The following is a 22,374-nucleotide window of genomic DNA, read 5'->3' on the forward strand; positions in this document are numbered from 1 at the left end:
TTGCAGAACATTTCTTTTGATGAATAAATTAAATGAGTTCTCTGTTCCATGCTTAGGATTCAGAAAGAATGAAAAAGGCTCATGGAACTCACTTAGTCTGTTACTGTTCTGTTGCCTGGAGTGAGGATCATTGCCACCAAATTTAGACTTGGTACTGCTGCTTTTGGCTCAGTAACTTGGCGCTAAGAGCCTACTGCGACGTGAACTGGCCAGTATCTGCAGTATAGATTTCAGAATTAGGGGGCCCCTTACAATATGTTGTTCTGTGAGAGAAAGTTAGAGAATTGCTTCTTGTTAGTTAAGTGCTAGCAACTATGTGATCAGTCTGATGCTTCATCTGATTTACACAATTTAAATATTAATGTTGTCATATTTAAAATTTGAGTTTATTTTTGTGAAACAGTTACCTGAACTTTTCATTTATTTTAAATGTAGTAAAAAATGAACTGATGGCTGAAGCTGCAACCTCTGAAGTACAGACTGTAAATAATCAGGTAAGTGTCACATAATTTACTGGATTACCAATGGAAGCTAATGATCAAAGATTGTACCTTGACAGTTTATGGTTCTACTTTTTTAAAGTTAGAAGTAAGGCATATGAGCAAAATTAGGCTATTCAGCCTTTTGAGTCTGCTCTCGAGTCTGATCCACCTTATTTTTCTAAATTCCAGCAAGCGGAGGCCTGGAGCCATCAAATGCTCCTCATCTGCAAACCCTTTCATCCCCCAGATTGTCCTTGTGAACCTCCTCTAGACCCTCTCCAATGCCTACACATCCTTTCTTAGATAAGGTGCCCAGTACTGCTCACAATACTCTCGTGTGGTGTGAACAATGCCTTGTAAAGACTCAGCATTACATCCTTGCTTTTATATTGCTTTCCTTACGACCGACTCACCTGCAAGTTAACATTTAGGGAATTCTGCATGAGGACTCCCAATTCCTTTTGCACCTCTGGTTTCTGAATTTGTTCTCAGTTTAGAAAATAGTCTATGCCTTTATTCCTTCTACCAAAGTGCATGTTGTGCATTTAATATTTCAGTAATATTTGAGTGATACTGTAAATATATTGTTTAAGCATTCTTATAGTAGTTGTGGATTATATTTACAAGTACGTGAATGGCATACATCATCATGCCACATGTCATATGTACGCACTTCACTAAAGTAAAACAAAACTAAGGCACACATCTCCCGGCTCTGTGTTGTTTTCTTTCAATTAGTTTTATGATTTGGAGTTACAAAACATAAGTGGCGATAAGTAAATTTTTAAATGAACTACTTTATACTTTATTGTCGCCAAACAATTGATACTAGAACGTACAATCATCACAGCGATATTTGATTCTGCGCTTCACACTCCCTGGATTACAAATCAATAGTAAATATTAAAAATTTAAATTATAAATCATAAATAGAAAATGGAACTAGCGATGACTTCGTACCTCTTGAAACCCAGATGTTCAAATTAAAAAAAAAATAGCAGCACATGTTTTTCCTTTGCAAGAGGAAAAGGACGTTAGAGTTTTTAAAATAAGTCAGAAGACGGACAAATTTACGGGTTAGGAATCAGTGAGTATCTGGTGATAATTATAAATAAAACTTAAAAAGTAGAGATGGCTGGCTACATCGGAAGATTGACCTATCTGACTGCACAAGAGATAACTGGATATTGTATACTAAGGAGTATTTTGAAGCAAATAAAATAGCCAATGAAAAGCGAGTGCCAGTCTTGCGTAGTGCATTGGGTTTAAAGGCATACAATTTCCTAAGACGTTTAACTACTTCAACCAAATCAGCCAAAATGAGTGTTGCTGATATCATGAAAGTAATGCAGGCATTTAGAACCAAAACCATTGTTGATTGCAGAACACTTTAAGTTTCATAAGTGGAATCAAAAGTAAAGGGAGTCCATTTCATTGTACATGGCTAAATTGAAGAAGTTGTCTGAGCATTGTCAGTTCAATGATTGGCTTAACGATGCACTGAGAGATCATTTAGTTTGCGGAATTTTACAAGAAACTATTCAAAAATGGGTCCTAACTGAAGCACAACTTGCATTTAAAAGTATAGTTAAAATTGGAATCAATGGAAACAGCAGCCAGAGACACAATTGAGCAGCAGCCGAGCAAATTGTGTTACTGTTGCGGCAGGGGCTCACGTACACCAGACAAATGCAGATTTAAAGGAGAAACTTGCAGAATCTGTAACAAAGTAGGACGCATAGTACAAAGAGCATGTCAGACAGACTTAAATAAATGGACTGCCTAGGGAAGAGAAAAAGCTAAACAGTCAAGTTGCAGTTTGAGAAAGAGCACTAATGTTGATGAAGAATCTGATAATGATGAGAATGACGCAGGACTAAGTAGCCTTGAGATTTACAATGTGAGAGCTAACAATAGACAAGCAATATGGCTTATACCAGGAATGAACAGCAAATTAATTAAAATGAAGTTGGACACTGGCTTAACTGTCTATCATTTCACAAAATCAGTTTGAACGGCATTTCAAAGAGACTAAACTGAAGCCTGCAGGCATTCAACTAGAATTTGTACTGAAGAAACTATAACTCCTGCGGGAATGACATCCGCAACAATGAAATACAACAACTAACAAGCCATATTGGGCTTATACAAGGTTAAAAATAGGTGTGCCAGCATTGTGGAGGTGTGATTGGCTGAGTCAACTAGAATGTAATTGGAGATCCATCCACAATTTGCATGCCACATCCCCTGCAGTAAAGTCAACTGAAAGTGAATTAAGAAAAGTACTGAATGATTGCACAGCAGTGTTCAAGGATGGCATTGATAAACTCAAACATAATAAGGATAAAATAATTCCAATGAAAATTCCACCTAAGTTTTACAAAGCCCGTCCAGTTCCTTATACCATCCGTGATAAAGTGACCAGTGAGCTGAAAGAATTCTTTCCAAGGTTGAACGGAGTCCATGTGCAATACCAGTGGTCTCAGTCGCCAAGAAGAATGGGTCTGTCAGGATATGTGGTGATTTTAAGGTCACCATTAACCCAGCACTAAAGCAGATCAATACCCTCTGCCAAAGATAGAGGATATCTTTGCAATCTTTTTTGGAGGAAAACACTTCAGCAAAGTGGATTTAGCTGAGACCTACCTACAGATGACGATAAATGAAGAGTTCAAAGTGCTTCTCACCATGAATACTCACAAAGGGCTTTATTACTATAATAGAGTTAGTTTTAGAGTAGCATCTCCCTGCACTCTAGCAGAAAGCTATGAACCAGGTGCTACAAGGCAACCCATGCACTCAGTTACCTGGATGACATCATTGTTACCAATAAGAATGACAAGGAATATCTCTAAAATCACAAGACATTGTTAAAAAGTTTAAAAGATTATGGGTCAGAGCATGTAAATTCTTAAACCTAAGCATCAATTACTATGGTCACATCATTGATGCACAAGTATTACACAAGTGTGTTAAGAAAATTCATGCAGTGATGGATGCCTCACGGCCAAAGGACGTGTCGGAGTTGCGGTCCTTTTTCAGATTTATCAATTAGCAAAACAGGTTCCTGCCAAACCAGGCTACAATGTTCCACCCCAGGAACTCATTACTAAAGATCAGAAAGAAATGGACAAAGCAGTGTGGGGTGGCTTTTCAAAAAATAGTGGAAATGGTGATGTCAGACACTGCACTTTCACATTATGATCCTCATTGTCCACTGAAGCTTGCCTGTGACGCCTTGCCTTATGGTATAGGTGGAGTCATGTTATGAGTGATGGAAGTGAATGCCCCATAGCCTTTGCATCATGTACCCTGACCTATCGCTATAGAGAAAAATAGTGCACAGACTGATAAGAGACCTAGAGTCTGGTTTGGAGTGTAAAATGTTTCAGCAAGTATTGTATGGGAGAGAGTTTATCCTCATCACTGATCATCAACCACTAGAGTCCATTTTCAATTCACAGGTTGTTCCACAAACAGCAGCAGTACGAGTGCAGAGATGGGCTTTGTTTCTTGGAGAGCACAATTACAAGATCAAATTCAGGAGGATGACTAACCATAGAAATGCTGATAGATTGACCTGTTTACCATTGGAAAAGGAAATACCTGAACAATTTACAAAAGTCTCTATTACGGCAGAGATGATCCAAAGGGAAACTGGAAAAGACCCCATACTATTTCACATCTACGTGGCCGTCCAAAATGGCCAGAATGTGCTTCAGAAGTTCTAGTTTCCCTATTTTTATTAGCACTGGGATGAACTTGCCTTTGATGGAGGTTGCCTTATGTGGGATTTGAGAGCTGTTGTATCATCTAAGCTGAGAGCTAAAGTGTTGAAGGAGCTGGTAACCTAGGTGTGATGAAAGTGAAAGCATTGGCTTGAAACTTTGGTAGTCTGTGATGGATCAGCTGATCAAGGACCTTGCCATGCAGTGTTCAGGGATGCCAACACATCCAGAAGAAAAGTATTCTGAGCTGTCAGAGCCACTTTCTGCTCTCTGAGTCAACTCCTTCAACCACCACAGAAGAGGCCTGAAAACCTGAGATTGTTTTGACAACCGCAAGTCTCACCTGTCAAACAGAAAGTTCCCTGTTTAGGAAATATGTTGTTCCACAAGAGTAAGAAATCCTCCACAGTAAATAAATCTTCAGGCCTGAATTGGACAATTTAAAATTTACTATGCTGTGAATGTGGTGTCCAGGGTATATAGTAGTTGTACTATATCATATACCATGTGTATATTTGAGTTGCATTCTATATTGAGTGGTATTTTATGGCTAAACTGGGAGGAGTATTGTGTATTTAATATTTCAGTAAGACTTGAGTGACTTTAATATTTAAATAATTGAATTAAATATTTGATATCCAGATACAGAGGAAATATAATTATTAAATTGTAAATAACATGAAGTTCTTCCTTATGATCTTAGGGTCCCAGCAGTGCCCTGAAGAAAGATGGCACCAATTTCTCTGTTGATGCTGTGTACTTTATTTGCCCTCTGACAAATGCCTTGGTATCTAAAAGTGAGAGAGAGTCGCATATTAAGGAGGCCATTCTTATGGTATGTTTTAGATATGATTATATGGATTTGTACTTTGTAGTAGTATTATTAATTAAGCTATCTTTTGATCAGATGTTTTTTGCATATTCCCTTGTATGAGACCAAAACACAGCAGCAGTTCTCAGATGGAATAGCATAAACATGGATGTGGTGAATATGCTACTAGACTCATAGCCCAGTACAGAGTTCAGAATGACCTTATAACTTAAAAAAATGTCAGTGAAGCTGATAGAAAGATAAATACTCATCTAGTTGCTGGGCCAGCTTAGAAGAAATACAATCCAATTGTATTATTGACTTGCCATTCTTGAGAAATGAGCTAGCAAAATCGTTTGTTTTAAAAGGAACGAATCGTAGCTCCAAGAAATCTCCACCTGGATTCCTTGGAAAATACATTCATTTATGAAAGAAAGCTAATTGCTTGTGCCATTTTTTAAAAAGTGGAAGTTCTAAATTACTGTAGAATTGTAAAATTTATTATTCAAATAGGGCCACTCAGTCCATCATACCTGTCTCTGTCGGTCCTTTGAACTGGCAGTTGAAGTTAGTTAAAGGTCAGCTTTGTGTATTTAAAGGGTTGTGTATATGAATGATAAATGCTGACCTCACAATAGCTGATCATGTTTGGTGATGCTATTTGAACTGATTGCCTGGCCTGTAGTAGATGAGAAGATGGAATTTTTTCCCCATCAAATGGTGCAAGGACAGAATTTATTGAATGTTATTTCTGCATCAAGGATCGTGAAAGACTAGGAATATTCAGTGTTTGTTTGACTGAAGGAACTATGGCTAGCCTGGTAAATTATGAATGAAGTTCTTGGGAACCTTAACAGTTCATTCTGACTCAGTCAAAGAAAATCGATCATAAATTTAATATTTATTCAAATTTTCCCAAAATTACCCTTTATTGTTCTTTAATCACTTGCCTACTAAATGGAATATCACCAGCTATATTTAGAACATCTTAAATCTTGATTACATGTTGCCCTTAAGTTCATGTCTAGCTCAGTTTCACAAACTTGAATTCAAAGTATTTACTTCCTAGGTTTTACCCTCTATCTTTCTCTATGATTACTTTCTAAAACTACATACCATCCTTTGACTTTCTTTGACTTTCTTCTGTGGTATCCACATTATTTTCTCCTTCCTGCATTTTGGGATCTTACAATATTTTCCAAGGGTGCAATTGAAGAAAAAATGGATTTGAAATGAGTGATTTAAAAAAAAGATAGAGGATTTCTTTTTTAAATTGGGTTTATAATCAGAAGCTCTGGAAATTAACTAGATCAGTGAAACTTCAGGGATCGCAGGATAGTCAAAACTGATGGCTTTGGCGCTCCTGAGCTGGAAAATGGGAAAATAGCTAGTTAATTTCACGTTCCACATCTGACCACTGCACACAACGTTTACTGCAAGTGGTTAAGGTATGTTCAGTCTGATTTTGGATGACAGCAAAATTTGGACTGACTGTAATGTGTTTGTCTTAGAATATTGTTCTGATGCTTGTTGTCAAGTTTGTGTATGAATATGGGAATCATTCGGATGATGGACTAGATGCAGATTGGCACCTGAAAGAAGTCAATTTCAGGAGGTATTTTAGAGTGGGAAGGGGAATACTTTTTTTTTGTTTAAAGTCTGTTTTCTTGAGCAACTGTATAAATGCAAATAAAAGCCCAGTAGTTTTTCATGTATTCTCAGAAGTGCTGCACATCTGACTATCTTTTACATTGGATGTCCAGTAACCTATCTGAATTTTGCTCTTGCTTGGTGTTCATTCCCATATTCATTCTCAGTTTAAGAATAAAATAAATGCTTTGAGAAGTTGCAGATTATTAAAGTGAAAATTATTATGGTTTTCTTTCTAATTGGATCACACATCTTTCCAATCTAGAAATTTGCTGATGATCCGATACGAGCCTCTATAATGATGATTCATACATTCAACAAGGATAGAGAAAAAATAAAGATAGCTTGTGAAACTCTTGGCAAGTAAGTAAATTATGTATGTTTCTCCTTGACTAATTTCTAGTTGTAAAGGCATCTAAATGTAAGACTTCTTACTAAATGTAACTTCTATCATGTATGTTTGCCTATATAGATCTTGTGCTAGTGATGAAATTAAAGCTTGCAGAAGTGCCAACAGCTTATCCATGGCTCTCAACCCAATGTATTGCTTATATGACTAATGGTATAGCCTTGAGTGTAAGAAACTATTAAATTTATTAACATGGAAGTGACTGCTGGCAATCTGGTCAAAAGGTGGTGGTTCAAGGAGTCTTGCTATTGCATTACCAGCAACTAGAATATCCTGGCTTTTGTATGGATTGGCATTCAGTGAGCAAGCTCTGTTGAAATTCTTCTATGGAATTTGGAGAGGTAAATAGCAGGAAGCCTCCAGATGAATAAGACCATAGTCATTTGTGGGGTCTCTGGCTTATTCTAATACTTCAGGAGAGATGTTAGGAGGGGTGTTGGTGAGGTAGGGATGTTGCAGTGGTAGATAAGAGTGAATGATGTGGCCCAAAATATACAGAGCTTAGTGCCAGCTTCATTGAAAACTTTTTCAAAAATACCAGTGCATACTGCTTGGGTATTTAGAAAACAATGAAATAATTTAATAATAATAAAATAATATAAAAGAGGATACACACAATAAAGAGTGAAAATAATTGCCACAGATGGCTGTGGAAGGCGATGCATAGAGTACATTTAAGGCAAAGGTTGACAGATTTTCGATTAATCAGGGCATCAAAGGTTACGGGAAGACAGCAAGAGAATGGGGTTGAAAGGACTAATGAATCAGCCACGATAAAGTGACGGAGCAGACTTGATAAGCTGAATGGCCTAATCCCGCTCCTATATCTTGTGGTGTTATAGTCTAAATGATGCAATCAATATTTTTTTAATAATTTGTAAACTTTTGGTTCAGTGGCCTTCATTAATCATATAATATGTTGAAGTTGTAGAAGATGTTGCCGAGGACTAATTTGGAGTATAGTGTGCAGTTCTAATCATTTAGGAAAGATATCAATAAGATTGAAAAAATGCAGAGATAATTTACAAGGATGTTGTCAGGATTTGAGGATTTGAGTTAAAGGGAAAAGTTGAATAGGTTAGGACTTTATTTCCTAGAGTGTAGGAGAATGAGGGAAAATTTGATGGAGGTATACCAAATTATTAGGGGTAAATGCAAAGAAGCTTTTTCTGCTGGGGTTGGGTGAGACTAGAACTGGAGTCACACGCATCAAAGTTGCTGGTGAACGCAGCAGGCCAGGCAGCATCTACAGGAAGAGGTACAGTCGACGTTTCGGGCCGAGACCCTTCGTCAGTACCTCTTCCTATAGATGCTGCCTGGCCTGCTGCGTTCACCAGCAACTTTGATGTGTGTTGCTTGAATTTCCAGAATCTGCAGAATTCCTTGTGTTTGTGTTTCTAAAACTGGAGTCCATGTGTTAAGGATGAAATGTTTAAGGGGAACTTTACTCAGTGTTGAGAGTATAGAACGAGCTGTCATTGGAAGTGGTGGATGTGGGTTCAATTTCAACATTGAGAAATTTGGATAGCTGTGTGGATGGGAGGGGTATGGAGGTCTATGATCCAGGTGTAGGTTGAGGGACTATGCAGAATAATAACTTGGCATGGAATAGGTGGGCTGTAGGGCCTGTGTCTGTGCTGTAGTGTTCTATGACTATCTGCATTTCCTTCAGGTGATTAACTTTGAAAACACTTTGCGGCTCCTCATCTTTGTATTTTTTTTGGGTGTTAGAAGTCATTCTTCAACCTAAAAGTGACACAGCCAAGAAGGTCACCAAGAATTTCCAAGCAAAATTGCTTGCAAAGTTAAGAAAGTTGTCTCATGAGCTGTGTTACCTCCCTGTACATAAATGATCAGTTAGTGGCACAGCATCTGCCACAAGGTCAGCCTTATGAACTCAGTGAGGTGTTCAGAAGGATCACTGTCTGTCACTCACAATGCGACCGCAGTCACAATGAGTGTTCGAGACATTGTTAAACAAACCACTCCATTGTATTTCAATATGTATTGAACACAAGCAGGTCATTTGGGTGGAGCTGGCAAGTGTACACAATGCAGATAAGTATCTACCCAAACTTCATCCAACCCCAAAATAGTTTCTTTCTCATGTTGGTCTAGATTTCCTTCTGATGTGTCTGTTTTCTTAATTGCTCTGCATTTTAACAGACTCCAGGCAAGTATATTTTATTGAAGTGACCTAATGGGTCATTTTTGGACACAATATGTAGGGACTAGTAGAAATGCTACCTGGCAGGACTTAAAGCCCAGGTGAATTTCTGAGTCCAGTGCTGTTTCTGGAATGTGTGTATTTTTTCATTGCCTCCATTTCCTCTGGATGCTCTAATTTCAATTGACCATTGTAAATTGTATCAAAGATGAGTGGTAGAATGTGAGGGGAGTTGATGAGAGTATGGGCAAAATGCATTAGTGTATGATTAGTGCAAGTTGGTAGTTGACGTTTGGCACAGACTAGTAGACTGAAGGGACTGCTTTTTGTGCTGTTTCATTCTATGCTCTTCAGAAGCTCTTACAATAGAAAAGATGGTAATTTAGCTCATTGAGTCTTTGCTGACTCACAAACAATCCTTTATTTTTCCTTCATTAATTTTCCTTGCACTTATCCTTCCTCCATATTCCCATCAATTCTGCCATGCAATATATGGACACTAGTTACAGTATTGGCTGCAAATGGATATTTCCAGCTCCATCCTATCAAACAGTTTAACATTTTTCATTGTCTGTTACTTCACCTTTAGCCTTTCAGTTTTTCCTATTTGGTGCAACAGAACTCCTGATCAGTATAATCCCCATCTGGTAGACAGGTATCCTCTCTGGTCATACCTGCTTTTGCCTCCTCTTTCCCATCACTTAAATTAAAATATTAATTAGCCTTTTGTCCCTTTGCCACCATCAATGTTTCCAGTGTTTCAGCTTCTGTTACAACTTTATTTTTATTTTTTAAATTGTAGAATTAAACCAACTATCATCCTGTACATTACATAATCTTTATTTTAAATAACAGATACATTGATAACATATACAGTAATCCCAGTGAAGAAAAGTACAGAAAGATCAAGTTGCAGAACAAAGCCTTTCAGGTAAATGCTCTGATTTATTTTATTTCTTCTCCTTTGCACTTGATTTAGAGCACTATTTTCAGCCAAGTTGTGGACTTTAATGTATCATATTCTTGTGAAAGGAAAGTTTGGATCAATGTACAATAACAAGCACCTGTAGATATCTGGAACCTCTTTTAAATAAATTTTTCATTTAAATAATTTAGTTTTGTTAAGTCACTAATCTGAATGAAGACCCATTTCCAAAGACGTACAGTGTCATAGTAACATAGCATCTAGCCAACTGCACTGACTTTTTTTCTTAAATAAAATCTTGGATATGTTTATATGTGTGTTTATCCTACTGTCATAACTTGGTGGAGGGAACAGTACCGCTGTATGTAGGAAAACCTTTGGAATGTCCAAGAATATAAGGGCGGAAAATAAACTGAATTAGAATCAGGTTTATTATCACTGACAATGTTGTGAAATTTTGCTGCAGCAGTACAGTGCAATACATAACTACAATTATAGTTGGGGTATATTTTAGAAAGAAAAAGTGCAAGAAGAGCAAAATTGTAGTATTCATGGTTCATTGTCCATTCAGAAACCTGACGGACAAGGGCAAGAAGCTACTCCTAAAATTTTGAGTGTGCATCTTCAGGCTCCTGTGCCACCACCTTGATGGTAGCAATGAGAGGAGGGCATGTCCTGGATGATGAAAGTCCTGGATGCCTCCTTATTGAACCATTGCCTTTTGAAGGTTCCTTGATGGAAGGATGACATGCCTAAAATGGAGCTGGCAGGATGTACAACACTGTTCAGCTTTTTGTGATCCTGCGCATTGGTGACTCCATACCAGATAGTGATGCAACCAGTCAGAATGATTTCCCTGTAGAAATCTGCTACAGTCTTTGGTGACATACCAAATCTCCATAGACTCCTAATGAGGTATAGCGGCTGGCCTGTACTTTTCATAATTGCATCAATCTGTTGAACCCAGAATGAGTCTTCAAGGATCTTGACACCACCGTCTACTCCTTGATGAGAACTGCTGTGTGTTCTCCCAAGTTTCTTCTTCCTCAAGTCCACAATCAGTTCTTTGGTCTTACTGACTTTAAGTGAAGGTTGTTGTTGTGAGACCATTTAACCAGCCGATCTATAACACTCCTGCATGCCTGCTTGTCACCATCTGAAATTCTGCCGAAAAGTTATATCATCTGCGTATTTGTTGATGGTGTTTGAACTGTCCCTAGCCAGACAGTTATGAGTGTTGAGAGAATAGAGAATTGGGCTAAGCACGTAATCTTGAGGTGTACTTGTGTTGATTGTCAATGAGGAGATGTTTTGTTGAATTGCACGGACTGTGGACTCTCGATCAAGAAGTCTAGGATTGAGTTGCCGAAAGGGATACAGACGACCAGGTTTTCAAACTTGTTGATTGGTACTGAGGGAATGATGGTGTTGTATGTTGAGCTGTTTTTGATAAACATCATTCTGATGTAGTTATTACTGTTGTTCAGGTGCTCCAAAGCAGAGTGGAGAGCCAATAAGATTGCTTTGCTGTAGACCTATTGTGATAGTAGGCAAATTGCAGCACTCCAGGTCCTTGTTCAAGCAGGAATTAATTCTAGCCATGACCAATCTCTAAAAGCACTTCATCACAGTACAGTTGAGTGCTGTTGGACAAGTCATTGAAGCAGCTCATTCTACTCTAAGGCACTGGTATGACTGTTGCACTTTTGAAACAGGTTGGAGCATGTGATTATAGCAATAAAAGATTCCAGGTGTCCTTGGAGCTCTCTAGCCAGCTGATTGGCACGGATTTCAGTGCCCTACTAGCTACACCTTTGTGGCTTGACGCCTTGTGAGAGTTCACCTTCTTGAAAGAAGTCCTGACATCAGGCTTTCAGATATTTATCACAGGATTGCCAGATGCTGCTGGGCTTCACACAGATGGAGTTTTATTCTCCCCTTCAAAGCATGCAAAAAGGTGTTGAACTCATCAGGGTGTGAAGCATCACAGCCATGTATGATGTTAGGTTTTGCCTTCTAGAAAGTAATGGCCTGCAAGTCATAGCTGATTTTGTCTCTAACTTGACTTGGAAATGCTTTTTTTGCTTTTAATGTAGCTTTTGTGGGTCATACCTGGACATCTTTATGTGTTCTGGATCACTAGTATTTAATCCCACAGATCTAGCCCTCAGCTGACTGATAATCTGCTTGTTCATTCATGGACTCTGGTGTGAATATGCCCAGTATGTTCTCAAGGGCACACACTCATCCACACAGGCCTTGATGAAGCCGATGATAACAGTGGCATGTTCATTCAGATCCAAAGCTAAGTTCCTGAATATGGTCCAGTCTACTGATTCAAAGCAGTCCTTAAGAAGTTTTTTGTCTCCCTTTACCATACCGTTGCAGTCCTCACTGTTGGTGCTCCAATTCTTAGTCTCTCGCTATATGCCAGGAGTGGAAGTACAGCTAGGTGATTGGACTTGCCAAAGTGCTTCCATGGGATGGCATGGTAAGCATTCTTGATGGTGTTGTCAAAGTGGTCAAGTGTGTTGGCTCTGCTAATTCCACACGTGATATACTGCTGATAGTTGGTCAGAGACTTTTTCAAGCTGGCTTGGTTGAAATCCCCAGCAATGATCAAGAAGGCATCACGGACAGTTGATCATGGTGCTCAGCTCCTCCAGTGCTGGTCTAATGTGGGCTCAGAGTGGAATGTACACTGCAACCAGGATAATGGTGGAAAACCCCCTCAGCAGATAGAATGGAGAACACTGGACCATGAGATTTGCCAGGCCAAGAGAGCAGCACTAAGACAGAACTCTGAGGATGTAACTATGAAAATGGACAAGGGAGAGCCAGTGGATGTGGTGTACCTGGACTTTCAGAAAGCCTTTGATAAAGTCCCACATAGGAGATTAGTGGGAAAAATTAGGGCACATGGTATTGGGGGCAGAGTACTGACGTGGATTGAAAATTGGCTGGCTGACAGAAAACAAAGAGTAGCGATTAACAGCTCTCTTTTGGCATGGCAGGCGGTGACCAGTGGGGTACCGCAGGGTTCAGTGCCGGGACTGCAGCTGATTACAATATATATTAATGATTTAGATGAGGGAATTAAAAGTAACATTAGCAAATTTGCCGATGACACAAAGCTGGGTGGCAGTGTGAAATGTGAGGAGGATGTTATAAGAATGCAGGGTGACTTGGACAGGCTGGGTGATTGGGCAGATGCAGTTTAATGTGGATAAATGTGAGGTTATCCACTTTGGTGGCAAGAACAAGAAGGCAGATTATTATTTAAATGGAGTCAAGTTAGGAAAAGGGGAAGCACAACGAGATCTAGGTGTCCTTGTACATCAGTCACTGAAAACAAGCATGCAAGTACAGCAGGCAGTGAAGAAAGCTAATGGCATGCTGGCCTTCATAACAAGGGGAATTGAGTATAAGAGCAAAGAGGTCCTTCTGCAGCTGTACAGGGCCCTGGTGAGACCACACCTGGAGTACTGTGTGCAGTTTTGGTCTCCAAATTTGAGGAAGGACATTCTTGCTATTGAGGGAGTGCAGCGTAGGTTCACAAGGTTAATTCCCAGGATGGCAGGACTATCATATGTCGAAAGATTGGAGTGACTGGGCTTGTATACTCTGGAATTTAGAAGGCTGAGAGGGGATCTTATTGAAACATATAAGATTATTAAGGGATTGGACACGCTACAAGCAGGAAGCATGTTCCCACTGGTGGGTGAGTCCAGAACCAGAGGCCACAGCTTAAGAATTAGGGGTAGGCCATTTAGAACGGAGTTGAGGAAAAACTTTTTCACCCCGAGAGTGGTGGATATATGGAATGTTCTACCCCAGAAGGCTGTGGAGGCCAAATCTCTGGATGCTTTCAAAAAAGAGATGGATAGAGCTCTTAAAGATAGCGGAATCAAAGGTTACGGGGATAAGGCAGGAACTGCATACTGATAATGGATGATCAGCCATGATTACAGTGAATGGCGGTGCTGGCTTGAAGGGCCAAATGGCCTACTCCTGCATCTATTGTCTAACTACCATGTGTGCACCATAATGAGTTAATCATAAAGCAACCACAGCCACCTCTGCCTTCACCTGGTGCTGCTGTTCGGTCCATGTGAAGAGGATGAAGCTCTTGGGCTGAAACGCTGTGTCTGGAGTTCTAAGGGTGAGCCATGTCTCTAATGCAAAGTACACAGCAGTCCTGAAGTCCCTCTGGTACAGCAATCTTGCTCTGTGGTCCTCAGTTTTATTTTTCAGAGACTGTATATCAGCCAGGAGGATGGTAGAAATCTGATGGTCTGGCAACTGAAAGAAGTTAATTTCAGGAGAGAGGCTACCACCAAGACCAAGTCGGTTGAATCACCACCAAAAAAGCTGCTTACAGACAGGTTTCAATTATACTTAAGAAGAACGTGGTAATCTACCTCAAAGAGTATCATCTAGTAACACCATCATCCACTGTGATGAAGTGCTTTGAGGGTTTGGTAAAGAAATATACTAACTCCTGCCTGAGAAGCAACTTGGATCTGATTCCAGTTGCGTACTGTCACAACAGGCAACAGCAGATGCTATTTCATTGGGGGCTCTTCACAATTGGATTTTCGATTTCATCAGTTGCAGACCCCAGTCAGTTTGAATTTGGAGGGGGGGGGGAATTTCCTCCACAATCTTCACCTGCACTGTGTGCTTAGCCTCCTGCCCTACTTGGTTTGTATTTATGACTGTGTGTTTGGGGATGACACCACTGTTGTTGGCTGAATCAAATGTGGTGGGTGATGAATCAGCGTATAAGATGGAGATTAAAAATCTGGCTGAGTGGTGTCACAACCTGTCACTGAATGTCAGCAAGGAGGATTATTGACTTCATGAGAAGGAAACTGGAGGTCCATGAGCCAGACCTCATTGGAGGAATCACAGGTGGAAAGGGTCAGCAGCTTTAAATTCCTCAGTGTTGTCATTTCAGAGGATCTGTCCTGGACCCAGCATGTAAGTGCAATTATGAAAAAAGCATGGCAGCACCTCTACTCCCTTTGGCGTTTGCAAAGATTTGGCATGACATTTAAAACTTTAACAAACTTCTATAGAAGTGTGGTAGAGAGTATATTGACTGGTTACATCATGGCCTAGTATGGAAACACCAAAGCCTTTGAATGGAAAATTCTATTAAAAAATACTGGATATGGCCTGGTCCATCATGGCTAAAGCCCTCCCCATCACTGAGCTCATCTAGACAGAGCACTGTCACAGGAAAGCAGCATCCTTCAACAGGGACCCCTACCATCCAGGCTATTTTTTTTTTCTCTCGCTGCTCTTGGAGTGAAAAGATGATACAGGAGCCTCAGAAACCACACCACCAGGTTCAGGAATAGTTATTACCCTTCAACCACCAGGCTTTTGATCTCATGGGGATAATTTCACTCAACTTACTCACCTCATCACTGAGTTGTCACCACAACCCACAGTTATTTTCAAGGACTCTTCATCTTGTGTTCTCGGTATTTATTGCTTACTTATTTATTATTCTTTTTTTGCTTTGTATTTTTACAGTTTGGTGTATTCTGCACATTAGTTTGTCCATCCTTTGGGTTGAGGTCCTTCATTGATTCTATTCTATTTGCTGTGTATGCCCACAAGAAAATCAATCTCAGGGATGTATATAGTGACATATATGCGCTTTGATAATAAATTTACTTTGAACTTTGATGGTTCCTAGCAGGTGTTGAGTGAACCATGGTATAGAATAAACCTCCTCCTTGATCTGCCTATTGCAAGTACATCCATCTATGGTAGCATTGGTGGGAATGGCAGCAGCACAGTCCTAGTGCAGATGGAGACGCTTGTATTTACCAAGGACACTCTTCCACTGTGTTGTGTGAAATGTCATATTGAATGGTCTGGACTGGTAGCAGATGTAGCAATTGAAAATTAGGCATCTGTAAGTTTGTATTAGCAAAAGTATATACTGTATCTAGCATAATCTGTAATCACTTGACCAGGCACATTCTTCAGTATTGTTGCCTTAGAACTAAACCAAGCATACCTTAAAAGACAAGGTAGCAACATGTTGGAGCTGCAACACAAGAGTGCTTGCACATTACATAGTAAAGACAGCATGCAATAAAGGAAATGAGCCCACAACCAATGGATCAGATTGACAGTCTACATTTTCTACACATAGTCATGGATGTGATGGATAATTAAGCAGCCAATTGTTCTCAAGAAATTTCCGCTCTCCAGGATGAGTGCCAAAGATGAGGCTGTAGCATTTGCAGCCATTTTCAGTCAAAACGGCTGTGAGTAACCCTCCTAGGCATCTTCTTGAGGTCCCCGTAATTATAAGCCAACTTTCTGTCAATTCAATTCACTGCATGAAGAAATGGCTGAAATTGGCCATATTAACCACATTATAGCTGTCATCTCAGATGCATTTCAGAACTAATCTGCTCTCTAATTAAGCTACACATGTCTAGGTGCTACATTTCAGAAGCAAAGTTGAAAATTGCCTGGGTGTATTCTATCCACATACAGCAGGAGAAATTCATCCTAGCTGCTCAACCCACAATTTTCAGCCTGCTGTCAATCATCAATAAACTTATTTTTTTATATATAGAAGAAAAGCAAAACTACCAAAGGTGTGTTAATTGCTTATGTCCTTTTGGTGGTGGTGAGCTGCATGTATGAATGGTTAGGAGTTCCTGCAGTGGAAGAACCACACAAAGTTATTAGGGTGTTATTCTAGTTACAATAAAGGATTAGCAATGTATGATGAAGTTGGGTTGGTACACAGCTGGGTGTTGAACCTGCAGGGGGTGATGTTCCATATGTGAAGCCTTTGGTTGCCTTAGTGTAGAGATCAAATGTTTCAGGGGTGCATTTGAATTGTGTTAGCCAAGCAATTTCAGTTTATTTTGTGGATGATTGTAGTTTGTACAGGTCGTGGAGCAAGTGAATATTTTGGGGCAGTGGATGCAGTAACTGCACTCATCATGGTAAATGGAGAGAGTTCAATTGCACACCGCATTTAGCCATTCTGTACCTGATATGGGAATAAAGCAACCTCTTTCACAATCCAGCCTTGTAAGGGCATCCTCACTACAGGCACTGATGTCCACATGCATACCTTTCCAGGTACAGAAAATCTGAAAATATTTATCATCATAGGCAGATATTAATGTCAAATATTTGGAACTAATGAGTGATTTAATTTCAATCTGAGTAAAAGCTCCAATCTTGCTTGTATGAATGTTCCCATTTCCCCCGTAGCTTTAAGAAACAAGTTAACATAAGAACATATTGAATCCACATGTCTCCTAGGTGTCCAGTTTTGATACCAAGGCATTTAAAAGCATATTGAATTGAGGAAGAACATTTTTGGCTTTATTTATGCTCAAGTAAGGAAGTGATATTAGCATATTAACTAATATGCCTGCATCCCTCGCATCAATGAAGTAATTGAGCTTCAGTTGAGAGCTGTGGATGAATTGTTCTCATTTAATAAGGTTCCTTTCATTCTGTGTCTTTCTATCCGCACCTGAGTGTGGATTGAATACCACAGTTCAGCTTGGGAACAATGGAGATCAATCTTCCTAATACCTATTGGGCTTGATGAAAAGCTAGCATACATTGAAAGTAGGGTTCATTTGTGCCTAGTACTGATTTCAGTAAAGGCCTCAGAACTGTATTATGTTTGTTAATTCCTGCTTCATAATAACTAGACCTGTTGAGAGCTGTTGCCACTGTCATTGTATTCTATTCTGGAACATTTTGCTTAGCTGTTTTGATCATTATTTATTAGATATTTGTGTCCTTTAGGGGATCTTTGGGACCATTAAATGATGTTGATTTTGTGATTTTTTTTTAAGAGAATGATCCTGGAATGAAAGGGTTAACATACAAAGTGTGTTTGATTGCTCTGGTCCTGTACTCGCTGGATTTCAGAAGAATGAAGGGCAATCTTATTGAAACCTATCCAATATCGAAAGGCCAAGATAGTGGATGTGGAGGGGATATTTCCAATAGTGGGAGAGTCTAGCGTCAGACAGCACGGCCTCGGAGTACAAAGGCTGCCCCTTTAGAATAGAGATGAGGAGGAATTTTTTTAGGGAGAGGATTGTGAAACTGTGGAATTCAATGCCATGGACAGCTGTGGAGGCCAGATCATTAGGTATGTTTGAAGTGGAGGTTAATTAGGTTCTTGATTAGTAAGCACTTATAGGTGTGGGGAGAGGGCAGGAAAATATGGTTGAGAGGGATAATAACTCAACCATGATTGAATGGAGGAGAGACTCAGTGGGGCTGAATGACCTAATTCAGCTCTTACAGTATGGTTTATGGTCTTATTATTCAAAAAAAATGCTGTACATTCTGATAGATGAGTTATGCTTTTGAACTGTCAGATAGATTGAATATTCTGTTCTATAAATTTTCTTTCCTTCTCTCAAACAAGGAAAGGATATCTGAACTAGAAGGAACTCATGAATTTTTACAGGCAATTGGATTTGAAAGAAAAACGTTGCAGGTACCTGGGCAAGGTAACAGTAAATTTTCAATGACTCTTATTGATTATTCAGAAGTATAGAAGGAATAGAATTAGGAGCAGCCTGTTTGGTTCTTCACATCTGCTCTACCATTCAGTAACATCATAGCTGATATTTTTGCCTTGGCACCACTGTCCTGCACTAACTCAAGTCACCTTGTTTTCCCACTGTCTAAAATGTCTATTGACTTCAGCTTTGAATGTACTCTGGGACTAAGTCTCCACAACACTCTTGATAGAGAATAGCAAAGATTCATTATCCCATGGGTGAAGAAATGTATTCATTTCTCTATTCTGAATGGTTGAACCATAATTTTATGATTCTAGATTTCCCAGCTCGGACAAGTATCAGCTCTTTGACAATCCAATCAAGTCTCATAAGAATTTGTACATTTTATAAGACCATAAGACGTAGGAGCAGAATTAGGCCATTTAGTCCATCTAGTGCTCCACCATTCCATCTGGCTGATTTATTATCCCTCTCAACCCCGTTCTCTTGCTTTCTCCCATAACCATTTGATACCCTGACTAATCAAGAACCTGTCAACCTCCACTTTAAATATACTCAATGACTTGGCTTTCACAGCCATTTGTGGCAATTAATTCCACAGATTCACTGCTCCCTGGCTAAAGAAATTCCTTCTCATGTCAGTTCTAAATGGACATCCCTCTAATCTGAGGCTCTGCTGGCTGGTGCTGGACTTGTCCACTATAGGAAATATCCACTGTATCTAGCCCTTTCAATATTTGATTAGGTTTCAATGAGATGTCTTTTCATTCTTTTAAACTCCAGTGAGTACAGGCCCAGTGCCATCAAATACTCCTCGTGTGTTAATACTTACATTCCCGGAATCATTCTGGTGAACTTCCTCTGGACCCTCCCCAATGCCAGCATATCTTTTCTTAGATAAGAGACCCAAAACTGATCACAATAGTCCAAATGTGGTCTGACCAATACCTTTTAAAGCCTTAGCATGACATCCTTATTCTTATATTCTAGTCCTCTTGAAATGAATGCTAACACTGCATTTGCCTTTTTCCCCACCAACTTAACCAGGAAGTTAAGTTTTGAATTTTCTTCCCATTTAGAATATGGTCAACACCTTTATTCCTTCTACCAAAATGCATGACCGTAAACACTTTCTTACACTATATTCCAGCTGACACTTTTTGCCCATTCTCTCAATCTGCAAGTCCTTCTGTAGCACATTTTCCTGTGGTTTGTGCCTTCAACTCTTTTCTGGAGTTGATCCAAACTTTCAGGTTTGACTTATGAGAGAATCTACTTTGTTAGGATCAGCTGCGCCAGGGAAGAAGCATTTCATTGTTGTATAGAATTCACTTTTTGCTTTCTAACTTAAGCAACCTTTAACAATATTTTTAATCCACAGAGAATGAAGATGAGTTTTATGTGTTCAATGAGGATTTTCTTACTACATACGAAGACCTCAGACAATATAAAGATGAGCTTTTAAATGCTGAGCCAGTTAGAGCACAGCTGGATCGACAGGTCAGAGTTTTTCAACCTTCACCACAGGCAGCTAAATTTGAATTACCCAACGACTTCTATAATCTGACAGTTGAAGAAATTAAACGCGAACAACAGATGAGGTAAGACTTAATTCACCTATCAATGCTGTTGGGGTTAAATTCTGTAATTTAATTATGAAGAACAAATATACTTTAAAGACTGGAATAACATACACAAAATACTGGATGACACTGATGAAAGGTCTCAGCCCAAAACATCAACTATTTATTCCTCTTCATAGACATTACCTAACCTACTGAGATCCTCCAGCATTTTGTGTGTGTTACTCTGGATTTCCATTATCTGCGGAATCTCTTGTGTATATATTTTAAGAGCAAGAGGATAAGATGTGAGAGAATAGAACCAGTCAAGTATGACCGTGGAAATGTGTTTATGGAACTGGAGGAGATAGCAGAGGTACTTAATGAGTACTTTGCTTCAGTATTCACTATGGAAAAGGATCTTGGTGAATGTAGGGATGACTTACAGCGGACTGAAAAGCTTGAGCATGTAGATACAGGTCCACAATCCCTTATCCAAAATTCTGAAATCCTGAAAGCTCTGAGAACCAAGGTTTTTTTTCGCCAGCAGCTGATGTCACTCAGGTGTGACGTGGCAGCACTAGCAGAGGCCACCAGGTGTCAGTTGTGGCTCAGCACTCATACTGGTTACACATGCATTGCTGTTCACTGATATTTTGTGTTCACTGTTGACTTTGTGTTTAATTTCTCTGTGAAAATGTCAAAAAGAGCTGCAGATACCCCTATGGGTAACAATGAGAAAAAGAGAAGGAAGCATCTATCATTATCAATAACGCAGAAAGTGGAGTTATTGCAGAAGCTTGATTGTAGTGTGTGTGCGACATTTTACTGAAGAATATGGTGTCGGAACTACCACTGTATATGATTTAAAGAAACAGAAAGATGAGTTACTGAAGTTTTATAGTGACAGTGACATTCTACATTTATTCCAATAAGTTATTTACCACGTGTTTGATTGGATTCATTTGAAGCTGTTTATTTTTGTTTTATTGAATGTATTTTTTCTTGTCATTATTCCCTAAACAATACAGTATATCAACTATTCATATAGCATTTACATTGTATTAGGTATTATAAATAATCTAGAGATAATTTAAAGTATATGGGAGGATGTGCGTAGGTCCGGAGCTCCGCTGGGTCCTAAAGCCCACTGCACTGAGACAGGTTAAATAAGGGACTTGAGCATACGTGTTTCTTGATATCCGCGGGGGGGGGTCCTGGAACCAATAAGGAGGGATTCTGAAATCCGAGAAATTCTGAGTTCCGAAATGCAACTGGTCCCAAGGATTTCAGATAAAGGATTGTGGACCTGTATTAAGAAAGAGGACGTGCAGGAGCTTTTGGAAAGCATCAAGTTGGATAAGTCACTAGGACCGGACGAGATGTACCCCAGGCTATTGTGGGAGGCGAGGGAAGAGATTGCTGAGCCTCTGGTGCTGATCTTTGCATCATCAATAGGGACGGGAGAGGTTCCAGAGGATTGAAGGGTTACGGATGTTGTTCCATTATTCAAGAAAGGGAGTAGAGATAGCCCAGGAAATTATAGACCACTGAGTCTTACTTCAGTGGTTGGTAAATTGATGGCAAAGATCCTGAGAGGCAGGACTTATGAAAATTTGGAGAGGCATAATATGATTAGGAATAGCATGGCTTTGTGAAAGGCAGGTCATGCCTTACGAGCCTGATTGAATTTTTTGAGGATGTGACTAAGCACATTGATGATTGTAGAGCAGGAGATGTAATATATATGGATTTCAGCAAGGCATTTGACAAGGTACCTCATGCAAGGCTTATTGAGAAAGTAAGGAGGCGTGGGATCCAAGGGAAAATTGCTTTGTGAATCCAGAACTGGCTTGCCCACAGAAGGCAAAGAGTAGTTGTAGATGGGTCATATTCTACATGAAGGTCATTGACCAGTGGTGTGCTTCAGGGATCTGTTCTGGGACCCCTACTCGTCGTGATTTTTAGAAATGACCTGGATGAAGAAGTGGAGGGATGGGTTAGTAAATTTGCTGATGACACAGAGGTTGGGGGTGTCGTGGATAGTGTGGAGGGTTGTCAGAGGTTACAGTGGGTCATTGATAGGATGCCAAACTG

At 39.6% G+C, this 22,374-nt stretch overlaps 1 protein-coding gene across 2 annotated transcripts in view; it reads left to right on the forward strand.

Annotated features, from left to right (window-relative positions):
* Positions 1-22,374, forward strand: part of ubxn6 (UBX domain protein 6) — a 58,651-nt gene that overhangs the window by 20,891 nt on the left and 15,386 nt on the right. The window contains exons 1-7 of one of the 2 annotated variants that reach the window (XM_072244036.1): positions 67-151; positions 436-494; positions 4,914-5,045; positions 6,937-7,034; positions 10,103-10,178; positions 18,616-18,700; positions 20,097-20,316. In XM_072244036.1, the coding sequence (XP_072100137.1) occupies positions 450-494; positions 4,914-5,045; positions 6,937-7,034; positions 10,103-10,178; positions 18,616-18,700; positions 20,097-20,316 (656 nt within the window). In that variant the 5' untranslated portion in view covers positions 67-151; positions 436-449. Of the gene's footprint in view, positions 1-66; positions 152-435; positions 495-4,913; positions 5,046-6,936; positions 7,035-10,102; positions 10,179-18,615; positions 18,701-20,096; positions 20,317-22,374 lie in introns of those variants that run through there. The other variant, XM_072244035.1, reaches the window with a different exon arrangement.

Source organism: Mobula birostris, chromosome 26, assembly GCF_030028105.1.
Source record: "Mobula birostris isolate sMobBir1 chromosome 26, sMobBir1.hap1, whole genome shotgun sequence".
Lineage (NCBI taxonomy): Eukaryota > Metazoa > Chordata > Chondrichthyes > Myliobatiformes > Myliobatidae > Mobula > Mobula birostris.